Below are 13,794 nucleotides of genomic sequence, written 5' to 3'. Positions count from 1 at the left end.
ATGGCGGCTTTGTGTATGTTAAATTTTCACATCTCTTACCTTTTCCTGCTGTCTTCTATACAGGTGGTATCATTGTTTCTGTAGTTGAACTGCAAAATTTAACATTTGATCAGACAGCAGATAAGGAGAAGCAGAAGTCTGAGGCAAAGCATATTCAGATGCAAAAGCAACGGGCTTTGTCAGATCTCTTTAAAAGCCTTGCTAAAACAGGTGAGCTTTGACTAAAAATGTGCTTGGTTTAGAAGTGCAAAGTTCTATGCATTTTACTTTTTTTTGCCAATACATCTAAACCCACTGTAATACTATGTTCTTGAAGTTATTGAGCTACTAATACATAGAAACATTTAAGTTTCCCTTTCTCTTCATCTGTTGACTATAAGGCCTGGTGGTTAGCTCTTTCAAATAACTTCTATTCTTCTTAAATTCCGTTAGGTGTACAACAGTAGCTTTTCTGAAGCAGAAATCTACTTTATTTCCAGTCAGAAGTCACTGCCCAGCTTTTAGACGCAAGAGAGAAGCTCATTATTTTGTATCCATTCTCTGATCCAGAACTGAAATTAAGTTGGCTCGTTAGAATGAGAGCCCATGTCTCAATTGACAGACAGGCAGAGGTCAGGTTGGCAGAGGTGTGGGTGAGCTGTGGAGATTCCCAAGGGTCTGTTGATGGGAATCATTGGAGGTACCCTGTTCAGCAGCCCAGTCTCCATTGCTCTCCTTGCTGGTCTTAAGGTAAAGGACCTACCCAAACTATTAATTGTTGCCTTTGCATTTGGTTTTATGTTAAATTATTCATCAACTGTTCTTAGTCACTGAGTAGTTTAGAAACCAGCAGAAGTAAGCAGTCTTGTTAAATACATGTCTGACAGCATTCTGCTATGTTATAGCCAGAAGTAGAAACTAACATGAATTTGCCAATTTTTTTCTTTTTTTGAAGAGAGTCTATTGTTTTGGTGCTTCTCTTGGAGGTCATAACTTCTGGCCCACAGTGATCCTAAGAACCTTTAAAAAAAAATAAAAATACTGTTCCTCATGGTTGCAGAATGAAGCTTGGAAACGTGAAGCTGAGGGTTCCAGGAAGGCATGGTTTTGATAACAAATTAACTCAAAGCATCACAACACTTGGAAAGTAAATGAAAATGAAAACATCCTAAATGCTTTTTGGGAGGTGGAAGGGAGGCTTCAGTTGTAATTTTGAGTGTTTGTAGTTAATGCTATTTAAAATGAGTTGATGTGTGTATTGAGTAAATGGTTCCCAGAATATTAGATTAATCTGTGCTTGCAGTCATCTAAATGCAAAAGGAATGTAAGTGGGAGGTTTCCAGCACATACGCTTTTCCTGTGTTTGCTTTTTTTGCTCCCACTGATGCAAAAGGAGTATCTGCCATTGCTGCCCTGTGAAGTTTGTGCTGCAGGAATGACATACTGTGATGATTTAATTAACGCATGGGATTTGAATTCTTTACAGGGCTCTGTCTTTGATTTCAGGTGACACCTTTACCTTCCTCATTCATCAGCCTTTTCATGTCTTAAAAATGAAGTGATGATCCCTAACTTGGCTTTCTTAAAAGACCAGGAGAAGTGAAAACTGTTACTCTTAAGACTCCTCCATTTTGTTTGGAAAAATGGCAACGGAACCTAGATACTTCAGTATTTCTTACAGGCTCTGCTTACTTTCGGGATACTTTGAAAGCAGTATTTTAATTAGCTTGAAAGAAACGAGCATGTTTAATCCAGTTTTAAAAATCGCTAAAACAACAGCCTTAAGACTGAGTTTTAAAAGTATATAGCTGTAACTTTCTCAGGCTGTAGCCTGCCTTACAGGTTCAAGGCTTTTTGTTTTTTGTCTTGGCCGCCACAAGCACCTTCCTTCATACGCACAGGTCTATGTTTGTCTCAGTTGAGCTTGTTCTTCAGCTAAGATAGCTAAGCTACAATATGTTCTTACGTTACAAAACTTGCAATATGTTCAAAGACTTGTCAAAATCAGACAGCATCAGGAAAAACAACTACATCAGAAGGTTTTGTACCTTAATATCAACTGTATGAGTGACATTTTTCATATGAAAGGATATGTGTTCAAATGTCATTCCAGGTTTGTCATACCGGAAAGGTCTGTCTTGGTCTCGTTCAAAAGACTATCATGAAATACTCTACCTACAACCACTGGATTTGCGTAGTGCATTAGCTGTAGTAAATTGTACACATGAAATGGATGCCACGTATGTATACAGTATTTGTAACCTTTAAGTTGTATGAATTGCAGCTATAATATATGGAATTTATTGCATATGGATTTAGCCTGGAATTTCTGGAATGTAATTCACTTAGGATTTTAAATACTACTTTCTCTTCTCCCCTGTTGCTTCTCAGTTTGAACATCCTGTACAACCTGTACAGGCACACACAACTGAGAGGGTTTTTTTTTTAATTTGCACTTTTGACAACTGTACCCTCAGTTTCATTGTTACTGTGAATTGGATGTCAATTAACCCACCGCTGCGCAGCTTTGCCTGGGACACTTAGCAGTCTACATTCTAATATGATGCTAGCAAACAATTTTATTAAAGATGAGTTGTAATGTACAGAGATTACTTCATTGTTTTGTCCTCATTGACTAATGGGATATCTCAAGAGAAAATACATAGACTTCAAAGTGGGCATTTCTGGAAAAATCTGCCTAGAGGAAAGATACTTTTTTTTAAATGTTTCTCTGTTTTTTCCAGTAGCAAGTGATGATTTTTTTTGTCTTTGAGACATGCTGGTTACTGTCTTACTCAAGTGTAAGAGTTTAGTTTATAATATCTTTCATCAAGTCCAAAATAAAGGCTTCCCTATCAAGGTGGATCTAGCTGCGTGAAAAAAACCCCAATAAATCACTATTTAAGTGTTAAATTATATTCAAAGATAGAGATTTTGCTTCTGTTGCTTAGGGTTTCCTTAGGGTTTATTTTAAAAATTAAATGTTTTCTTAAGACTAGAATACTTGTGGAGAAAATGAAGATTTACAAGATCAATGCATTTGCATATTGACAAATTGTAAGCAAATTTATTAGTTTGAAGAACTGACCTGGTGGTTCCAGTGTGCTGAGGTACTGAAATTATATACCTTTCTAATATCAGACTTTTTTGTGCTCTGTCAGGTTGCTGACAGAGATTTCTTCTGCCTGGGATGGATGCCAGAAGTACTTCTATCGATCACTTGCACGCCACTCTAGACTTCAGACAGCATTATTAGCACCTGCCAAGGTAAAACACCAAAGTAAAAATAGAAATCCTACTACTTTTAACTTTGTTTTACCAGCTTGGACTGAAATTTTCTAGTAGTAAAAAGGTGATGTGAAATTATGCTATATTCCATAATACGATAAAAAATAAGATGTTTTGGGGCAATCAGTAAATGCAGCATTTAAAAACCTGTTGTTTTGTGACTGAACAATATCAGTTTAGTCAACTCAGTTAATAATCTGTTAAATGTATAGTATCTTTCATCCCAACAGATCCCAAATTGCTACTTTTTGTGCATGAAGGAAATGCCCAAAATGCTGAATCAAAGCTTGTTAGAAAAACAAAACCAAGATTAGTTGTTGCTCATGAAAACAACAGTTGAGGTTTATAATTGGACATAACTGGAGCCTGTGTCTAGCACAAAAAGTGCGAAAGTATTTCTTTGCTTAAAAATTGGCCTAAAATCAGAAGGAACAAATGAGTTCTGCCAAATCAGCACCACTTTTCTAGTATTCCAGGAAAAAGGGATCTCTTTCAGATGCTGCTCTTCTCACTGTGCTTCACCACTTGTTTTACAACATCATCTTGTCAAACATCACAGCTGGCTGTGACATAAATAATGGCACATAGATCAGCTTTGATCTGTGTTGTGAACATTTATTTCAAGCTTGAAAATGGGATCCTTTCTAATAAAAGGAATGAAAGGAGTGAAAGTAACTGTCAGTAAATCTGGTAAAATGAATTGTGGAAATGGTTTTAGCAATGGTCATGAATATAAAAACTTAGGCTGGTATCTCTTTAGATTTTAATCATCATTTATGTAAGGTAGCTTTACTAGTGGAACTAAATTCCTGATAAGAATTACTGCAGTGGAGTGTAATTTAATATGACTGTTCTTGCAGAAGCTACTTGAAAACCAAATTTGTATGCAGGATATATGAAAGATGCAGAAAAATGAAGATGGAGAAACTGTAATAACTATAACTTTTTTTTTTGTCTGCATTGTTCAATTAAACCTTTCAGCCTGCCCAGTGAAATGAAACGGAGGCAAAAAGAATGTTGTTTTCTGCTTATTCATCTAACTTCCCTCCTACTTCTTCTGTATCTGTTTTTCTTTAGGATATTGGACTAGGTAGCATTGAACGATGCAAAGGATTCACTGCACACCTCATGCAGATGCTTGTCAAACAGAGGCGATCTCTTACTGCATTGACAGAACACTGGATCTCACTGAGGTATTTTACATTTTCCAACATTTAAATGTTGGCAAGGAGCTTGACAGTAAGCAATTCGGTTCAAGAAAAATGGAGAATAAGGTAGACATAAACCAAAATTGTTTCCCCCTACTTCCCCATTTCTCCCATCCCCTCAATTAAGCCTAGATAGAAGAAATTAAAAAAAAAAAAAAAGAGGGGCAGCAAAAAAAGGGGGGTTAGGTATTGTTTATCCTGTCATTGCAGCCAATATTGTGGAATCAAAATAATTTTGGAAAAACAAGTTAGGCATACATGAAGACAATGAAGTAATTACTGTAGTTAAATACAAAGTTAAACCTATAGGTTGTTAAATCTCTCATTTGGTATTGACTTAAGTTAATTTTGGCTATGTTCAAGTTTTTGGTTTGATTTGAAGCAAATAAATGATCTGGGTGGCACTTTGAGCCAATGTGAGGAAACCTCAACAGCTTACAAAGGAAAGGCCTAGAAAAGTGGGAGATAGTACATCTTGTGTCAAAACTGTGAAAGGAAAAGTGTGTAGGAAATCATTGTCACTTGATTTGATTTTTCACTCCATTGCTTGACTCATCAGTTTCCCTGCAAACTCCACAGTTCTTCTGTATATGTGTGCTCATCACTATTGTAATCCATAAAACTTCTTGAAGTTGGGTCAGGAGCTATTTCCTTTGTACAGGGAAGGAAATCTAGACTGGAGATTAGTGGTGCAAAATTTATGTTAACGCTCAGAAACTTGGAAAAACATACAAAAAACCCAAAAGCCAAATCACAACCCCCCGAGTTGCAGGAACAGTAAAACTTTTAAGGCACTTACCTGCATTGCTGTGACTTTCATTGTGAATCAGATTAATCGTTTGTTACGAGCTGACTGTTATGCAGCACTTCAGAGAATAACAGTGTGTTAGAATCTAATTTGCTTTTATAATGGAGAAAAATTAATAACATTTTAGTATTAGGCCAGGAGTTTAAGGATTGTTTGAAAACATGGTGTAGATTCTGAAAAATCTCAAAGCCCTGTTTTCAGTACAACTCACTTATGCAATGGAGAGAAAAAATCAATAATTAAGGAAAACCTTTTTTAAAAAAAAGACTGTAATTTTAGTTTTTCCAGAAAAAGTTTAATAATATGAACTCAGTGGAAATCAGAGCTTTTATGAACTTAATCTAAAGGTTGAGTTTTTCATAGGGAAGTATAACATAAAACTCGGTGATTGTCACCTTTCTTTCTTTCTTTCTTTCTTCTTAACCAGGAACCTCCTGAACTGTATACAAGAGATAGATTCTAGGTTGACTGCTGACAGAGTTTATAATGTAGCATTTCCTCCTCAAGACAGTTTTCGACACTGGACTGACAAACTGCAGCAACTGTCCATGCAGTGCGTGATGGTTCTCGAGGAGCTGTCTTGGTTTATACAATGCTGTCCAAAAGAAGAGTTGACAAAGTGCAGTGACAATGAAAGGACAGATGTGAAAATAAACATTTTTCAGAGTTCAGGACCGGAAATGGAAAATGTTTTTACGGGAATACCTGACCTAATTCCTTCAGAGCTAAAGCACCTGTCTCCAGTAACAATTGAGCAACTGCCTCCTGGATGTAGGATGCGACATAAGGATCAGGTATGGCTGCAGCTAGCTGCACAATTGACTGCAATGCTGACAAATGTGAAGGCAATGAAAGCAGAAGTGGACAAAGTAAGACAACAGTCACGTCAGACCTTGTTTTATTCCTGGTGAGTTCTACATGTGAATGGAATTGAATCACTGTGTTATATGAACATACAAGATGTGTGAAGTCATCTGGAAAATGTTTGCCTATGCATATCTTGAAAAATGTGTTCACGTGCTTTTGAAGCTCGTTTCTCTTTGTTTTTCTGGAAAAATGCAGTGCCTGACTTTTTAAAGTATGTGTCTTCTCCCACTCCCCTGACAAGTCAGAAAAAAATTGGCCCATCTCAGCTTCTCAGTGTCCTTGGTCTCCTGGGATTTCATCCCCATAGCTCCTTACTTAGAGGTGAATTTCAAATGTAAAATTGATGAAGAAATATTTATTTTAAAAGAAATCTGTAGCCTATATAATAATAATAAAAATGCCTCTTACTTTCCGCTTCAAAAAGCGTGAATATAAGTGGCAACATCTTTTTGTCAAACTTGTTATTTAATAAGTTCAAGAGGGAGATCAGCTGCCTCCCTCTCATCCATACCCCAGGAAGAGGTTTAATCTTAAATTGAAGTGTTTGTTCTTTGTTCAGCATTATGGTATTTCTTGTTGCAGGAGAGATTTTGAAGTTTACACATCAGCTATGAGTTGTTTGCTACAAGTCTCAGTGCAGTTAGAAGGCATAGAGTCCCTATTTCTTCCAAATGGGGAGGGCAGACAAGCTGCAACTCAGATGCCCCTAATCAAGAGCCTAAGGTATATACAAGAAGTAGTTAATAATACATCTGCAGACTTCACAGCCTGGAGAATGCAACTTCTTGCTTCCGTGTCAAATTGCATTGGTAAGGACAATTCTTCTCTGCCTGTTTCGTAATTTAGATAAAGATACAAGAATTCGTTAGGTTGGTTATTGCAGAAGATGACTCCATGTTCATGTGGATATCCAGAAACACTTGATAAAATTCAAACTTCAGTCCAGATGCAAAATTTAGTCCAGACTTAAGTTGTGCAGTAATATTCCCTCCCGCTTAGTCACTGTTGATGACAGATCTTGTGCCAGAGTTGTAGATCAGGATAGCAAGGACATATTAGTAGAACTGTGTAGTAAAAATTGCATAGTGCTTATCATGCTCCTTGCCTAGGGGAAACATAGTCATCTGTAATTTAATGTTTCTGTGTAAAACTGACTGTATTGTGGTTCAAAAGGAAATCAACGGTCAGATGAGGAGTTTGTGGAGCACTTCTCAGCAAAAGTGGAAACTGTTATCCGTGTTGTTCTGTATGCCATCCAGTGTTTGGTCGAGAGAAAACAGGAAGGTGGAAAAGAGGAGGAAAAATCTCTAGAGGAAAATGGTAAGTTTGTTAACTTACTGAAAGGGGAGGAGGAGAGTTTAAACTATGCAAACCCAGCAGAGGTACCATACACAAGGAAACTCCCATTTTAATAAAAGTTGTCTATTTAAACAGATAGGATTGATATTTCTAGATTGCTTGCTTATAACATTTTTAAAATATCTGACTTGATTTCTATATTTTTTTTAATGTATTTCAAACAAAGAGGATGCAGACTCATTTGACGTGATTAAAACAGGACATATAACTAAGCTTTTGGATGAAGATCTCTTTGCTGATTTGGATTCTTTGCATATGCAGAAAGCAATTTTAGCAGTTTCAGAACTCCTGGAGAACCTGAAATCTTATGGGGAAGATTACACTTCAGATAAACATAAGGTAAAACTGTTCTTCTCAAGAGTTTTTGGCTTAGAGGTCTCAAAAGATTTGGAATTGTGGACTTTGGTGGTTAAATGTGCATTGTTTCTTATTGTCAATACCTTAGAACTAGAAGCATGTGAGAAATTATGGCCAAATATAGATACTCTTTGGTAGTGCAAAAGCCAAGTGTTCCTTTAGTAAGAAGGAAAAGTTTTCAGTTTTGTGAAAATCTAGAAAAAGCTCTGGAAACTTGTGAAATTGTATTTAGACTTGCCTACCAATATTTCTGGTTTGAGCATCTGTTTTCAGTCTCTGTTGTCACCCTGTCAGAGCTGCAGTATGTACTTAATCGGTCTGACAGCTATTCTTTGGTTTTAACTGCAGTTCTTCAACCAGTCCTGCTATTTGCTGGTGCGTCTAAAGCCAATGCTCTGCAGATATTCAGATGTTATCCTGTTCTACCTCACTGTTTCACTGGCATCTCACAGGAGTACTGGAAAACTGCTTTCTGTTCTAACTAGCATTTTTACAGAGCTTGCCCAAAAGGTAAGTTTTTAGAGATAATAATGGATAAACAGTAAGCGTATATTTAATGTATACAAAAGTCTTAAGTAGAAACTAAGCTGAAAGATCAAAAGAAGCGTGACCAGCAGGCTGAGGGAGGCGTTTCTGCCCCTCTACTTTGCTCTTGTGAGACCCCACCTGGAGTACTGCATCCAGCTCTGGGGTCCCCAGTACAGGAGAGACATGGAGCTGTTGGAGTGAGTCCAGAGGAGGGCCATGAAGATGATCAGAGGGCTGGAGCACCTCTCCTGTGAAGCCAGGCTGAGAGAGTTGGGGTTGTTCAGCCTGGAGAAGAGAAGGCTCTGGGGAGCCTTCTAGTACCTAAAGGAGGCCTCCAAGAAATCTGGAGAGGGACTGTTTACAAGGGCATGTAGTGACAAGACAAGGGGTAATGGGTTTAAGCTGAAGGAGGGTCAATTTAGATTAGATGTTAGAAAGAAATTCTTTCCTGTGAGGGTGGTGAGGCACTGGAACAGGTTGCCCAGAGAGGTTGTGGATGCCCCATCCCTGGAAGTGTTCAAGGCCAGGTTGGATGAGGCTTTGGGCAACGTGGTCTAGTGGAGGGTGTCCCTGCCTATGGCAGGGGGGCTGGAACTAGATGATCCTTGAGGTCCCTTCCAACCCAAACCATTCTATGATTCTATGTACTTACTATTACAGGAAGTTTTGAGTTTCTGTTTGCCTTTGTAGGGGTTTTGTCTGCCAAAAGAATTACTTGAAGATGAAGCTGCAGAGGGAGCAACACAGTTTCATGATTATGAGGACGGTGGTATTGGAGATGGGGAAGGCAAGAAGGATGTGAGCGACAAAATAGAAAGTGAAGATCAGGCAAGTGTTTGGGGTTGTTCTGGTTTAATTCAAGTAAAACTGAAAAGAAAGCTTGAAATCCATGTTGTAGATGTTTCAGGTAAAAGAAACATGAAGTTGCCTTCAGTCTCCTGTTTAGGTTGGCTTTTATCTTTGCATATAAGCTTATAAATATTGTTGTGGTACTTTAAGCTTGAATATGTAGGTAAGATCCGTTGTAATTTTTGGCTTTACCAATAATTCAGATAGAAGACAGTTTTCAAAAGGGTGAAGAGAAGGAGAAAGAGGATCAAGATTCTAAACCAGACATTGAAGGAGAAGACAATGCAATTGAAATGTCAGAAGACTTTGAAGGAAAAATGCACGATGGAGAACAGGATAAAAAAGGTTTGGTCTTTCCACTATGGCAAACTTATAATAAATATCATAGATCAGTCCAATAATGATTGATACTTTTATATAAATGAAGCATCTACTGAAAAGTTGGTGTTAACAATAGAGTAGTGCCATTTGTATGTGAATATTAAGAGGTATTAATAAGAATGCAAAGACATGTACAAAGAAAATACTGTATTCTGTTACTGTGGTGGTTTTTGGAATGAAGGGAACAGATTCTTTCTTCCTGTTGTGAGCTGACCTATAGACGCATTTTAAAATGCATTGCTGACTTTGTGGAGCTGTTGAAGATCAACAGAACGCTTGAGAATATGGCTGTAGTTAACTTCAAAATGTGACTAACGAAGCTATTGCAACTTTTAAACAGTGAAAAGAATTTAACTTTACCTTTTAAAAATGGAAAAAATAACATTTGGTGGATTCATTCAAGTTGCTACTCACCCAAAAAGGTAGAAGTTCTTCATTTTAAAGGGTAGCAGCTTGAACATCTGAAACTAATGTGACTTACAAATTATAGTAGTGTTAATCTACTTTCAAATCTCTGACAAAGTGCCAAAAAATAAGTTCATCTGCACAGGAAGGGAAATCCCCAAGCTAATAAACAGGTAAAGTGGAATGGAACTTCCCCTCCCAGTAATGCTAAAACACTTTGAAAATGGAGGAGAGTAAGAGTAAGGAATAGGGAGTTTAAATCATCAATGTTTTGCACGTGGGACTTCTTAGTCTGAGGGAGAGAATGCTGTGTGTGTCTGTATGTCCAAGAGAACACTCCAAACCACATAATTAGGACCCTGCTGTTCTGGGTGTTAATGCATGCGTGTCTTTTTCCACATCTCTATTCACTCCATAGGGTGATGAAGTTAAGATGCAAGTATGACTGCTTGTTTGTTTCTGAACTTAACAAAAAAGTTAGCTTTATCTTTTCTGTACTGAAACATGTTCTAAACTGTACACAGAAAATGATGAAAACTCAGATGAAGAGGAGGAGCTTGATAAGCAGATGGGAAATCTTGATAATGCTGAAGCTGATGATAAACTGGATGAGAGGCTCTGGGGGGATGAAGATGATGATGACGATGACGCCAGTAGTAAAACAGAAGAAACTGGACCAGGAATGGATGAGGTAAAGAAAAAAGGGGCGAGAAGAAGAATATCAAAGGAGTTAAACTCTGGTAACTTGATGTGACCCGGACTGTGAACTCCCTTGTATAGCTCTTGGTCTTGGAAAGGGATAATTTGAGTCTATCGCAAGTTATTTAGTGTTGTTGTTTCTGTAGGAGATGATGTCTTGTCACTCAGACTTTGAAAAGCAGGCAGCATAACTGAGTTTCTTTTGAATTTGGTTAACAGGAGGATTCAGAACTTGTTGCAAAAGATGACAATTCAAGCACAGGAAACAAGGATAATAAAAAACAGCTTCCTAAGGATGAGGAAAAAGAGCAACAAGATGATGACAGTGGAAACAAAGAGAAAATCCATGAACAAATTGATGAGGTAAAAATTATTTGGACTACATAGAGTATCTTGCTGTTAAACCATATTCTGTTGCTCACATCATGTGTTTCTGAGAATTTGAAATGCTCTTTATTTAATAGTGAAGTGCACTGAAAAAAGTTCATTTCAGAGCTAAAAATAAACTGTATTGTATCCATTATATATATATTCTGTTCCATCACCCAGAAAGAATTTTTGTTTGCGCTAACCTGAACTTGTAATGGCTGCCGAAATAGGCTTTACACTGAATTGATGTTTTGATGGACAAAGCTTAATAGTTCTTGTTCTGTTGTGTTTAGCAACAGAAACATCTTAAGTCAGTGGGACTCATCCCAAAAATCTGTATACAGTATGCTTGAAGTTTCTGCCTAGTATGCAGGAGTGCATTTACCACCTGCAGGAGTGCAGATTCTGTTCAGAATCTTTCAGCTAGGAAAATTGAATTCTGAACACAAAATATGCTGGTTTAAGGAAGTAACAATTTATGTAAATGCATTTGCCGAAATTAATCTTTCTGCTATTTATACATGAGGATGTGTACCACTGGAAACTTGGTTTTTAACTGATCAGAATGTACTATTGTATCCGCTATGTCTATGTCTGAGAGAATTCAATAGTATCTTATTTCTCATCTTTGCCTTTCCTCCCACTTATTGCATACCTCTTCCCATCCCTGCCCCCGTTCTTTTGCTGTCAGCGTGAGTATGATGAGAATGAAGTAGATCCTTATCATGGCCAGCAAGAAAAGCAGCCTGAAGTTGAACCTTTGGACCTTCCTGATAATTTGAACCTGGAGAATGATGAAAAGAGTGATGAGGGGGAAGAGGATGAAGGTACAGCTGAAAATCTCTCTACAGATTCGTAGATGAAAGCAAAATGGAAATAGGGAGGAACAGTCTGATAATGAGCTCTTTTTCTCTACAGAAAGAAAAGATATGGTGGTAGGATTCTGTGTAACAAGCAGCTACAAATTCACTTCTGTATATCAGAATATCAAGATACCAAATGCAGGCCAGATAAGAACTCAATATTACAGCATTTTCCTTTACCTCCCTTTCATGCACACTGTGGAGCAGGCTTTCTTATGTTACCCAAGTGATATACCCTAATTTATGTTAGAAGCTCCTTATTTCATTGTCCAGTTGCTTTTGTGGGTTCAGGTTTTTTCTATGATACTTCCAAGCATTTGTATTCAAAGTGAACTGACCCTTGAGAATATTAGGTTAAAGGAAGTTAATTTTTCTGTATTGTTCGTTACAAACCACTTGTGACTTAAAGAAATTATCTGCTATAGAAAATCATAGATTCTGTGTATAGCATTCTCAATATTTTCTTTAAGATTTTTTTGATAGGCTGGGAAGTTTTATTCCAAATATCTGTAATACTCACTGTCTCTGTACTTCACTGAAAGTTTTGTGTACCTTTCTGATTATTTTTTTTTTCAATCCAGAAGAAGAAAATGCTTTTGAAGTAGATGAGAAACCTGTTGATTTAGGTGAGGCAGAGAAGACAGAACAGAATGAAGAGGATACTGGTGAGACAGAAAGAGATGATCAAGATGCAGAATCAGCTGAAGAAGGCATTTCTGAAGAGAAAGAGGAGAAGGAAGATGAAGGGAGCAAAGATACTGATGATCAAGAAGAAAATGCAGAGAACACTGAGGATGCAGCAGAAGAGGAGGAAGAGTCACAACTACCTGATGAGGAAAAAAACGAATCTGCTGAAGATAAAGGAATCCCTGCTGCTGACCAAGGCCTTCAACCTCAGGTATAGAGTAATAAATAAAAGCCTGATTTTTTTTTTTAATTACCTTATACAAGACACAAATGGGTGTGTTCTGTGATGCTCTGAAACAAATTTGACATTGAGTAGGTGTAATGTTAGGGAGAATCTTCATCAAAATAAGAGATGTGCTTACTAATAAACTGGTGTATTTCTGTGATCTGTATTCCTGTTACCTCTTTGGCCTTCTGTTTCCTGATGTTTTTTAGAATGTTAAAATAAACTGATGTTATTTCAGGAAGAAGAGGGTAAAGATAATTCAGAGATGGATGAACAGATCCCTGAGCCTGAGGAAAGAATGGAGCATGAAACACAAGGGCAGACTGGGCAAGAAAACCTGCAGAGTGACAGTGCTGTTGAGCTGGCTGGAGAGGCTTCAGAAAGAGACCAGTCTAAAGAGGTAAATTACATGGAAGTGTCCTTGTAAAAATGCTGAACTTGTGTATATGTTTTCATATTTTTGTCATATTTTTAAGAATTGTTTCTAAGATGCAATTGTTGGATCATCAATTAAAAATTCAGTGAAAAAAATTGAAGACCACGTAGATAACCTTCATAGTGGTGAAAACTGCATGGTGAGCTTAAGCTAATTGTTGAGCTGCAGAACTGTCTTGTCCTCCACAAGAACAATACTTGCAGTTTTGAGCTGTTCATCATTCACAATAGAAGGCATCACAGCATTGCAGTTTAACTTCTCAAATTTGTCTGCAACAGTCGCTAAATCCCTTTTTATTTACCGTTGCAATTTTTTTGCTCTTGCAGGAATATGGAAGTGGAGCTTCAAGTGCAAATCAATCAGAAGGCCATGAATCCACACTCATGGCCCGGATGGCTTCTCAGAAGCAAAGCAGAAAAAATACCCAGGTTCAGCTCTTCTTTTCAATTTTTATTAATTTTTAAATTGTTTTTAATTTGAATGTC

General features: G+C 37.4%; 1 protein-coding gene across 4 annotated transcripts in view; it reads left to right on the top strand.

Moving 5' to 3' along the window:
- Positions 1 to 13,794, top strand: part of MDN1 (midasin AAA ATPase 1) — a 101,362-nt gene that overhangs the window by 74,935 nt on the left and 12,633 nt on the right. For all 4 annotated transcript variants that reach the window (XM_075747685.1, XM_075747684.1, XM_075747683.1 and 1 more), the window contains 17 exons: positions 64 to 210; positions 2,093 to 2,219; positions 3,141 to 3,246; positions 4,345 to 4,460; positions 5,711 to 6,190; positions 6,733 to 6,959; positions 7,324 to 7,470; positions 7,676 to 7,848; positions 8,215 to 8,376; positions 9,085 to 9,222; positions 9,447 to 9,588; positions 10,554 to 10,720; positions 10,948 to 11,091; positions 11,789 to 11,924; positions 12,542 to 12,858; positions 13,112 to 13,273; positions 13,636 to 13,737. In XM_075747685.1, the coding sequence (XP_075603800.1) occupies positions 64 to 210; positions 2,093 to 2,219; positions 3,141 to 3,246; positions 4,345 to 4,460; positions 5,711 to 6,190; positions 6,733 to 6,959; positions 7,324 to 7,470; positions 7,676 to 7,848; positions 8,215 to 8,376; positions 9,085 to 9,222; positions 9,447 to 9,588; positions 10,554 to 10,720; positions 10,948 to 11,091; positions 11,789 to 11,924; positions 12,542 to 12,858; positions 13,112 to 13,273; positions 13,636 to 13,737 (2,993 nt within the window). The remainder of the gene's footprint in view (positions 1 to 63; positions 211 to 2,092; positions 2,220 to 3,140; positions 3,247 to 4,344; positions 4,461 to 5,710; positions 6,191 to 6,732; positions 6,960 to 7,323; positions 7,471 to 7,675; positions 7,849 to 8,214; positions 8,377 to 9,084; positions 9,223 to 9,446; positions 9,589 to 10,553; positions 10,721 to 10,947; positions 11,092 to 11,788; positions 11,925 to 12,541; positions 12,859 to 13,111; positions 13,274 to 13,635; positions 13,738 to 13,794) is intronic.

Source organism: Balearica regulorum, chromosome 3 (genome assembly GCF_011004875.1).
Source record: "Balearica regulorum gibbericeps isolate bBalReg1 chromosome 3, bBalReg1.pri, whole genome shotgun sequence".
NCBI lineage: Eukaryota > Metazoa > Chordata > Aves > Gruiformes > Gruidae > Balearica > Balearica regulorum.
Note: the sequence above shows the minus strand (reverse complement) of the source record. Positions and strands in the feature narration are given on the sequence as shown.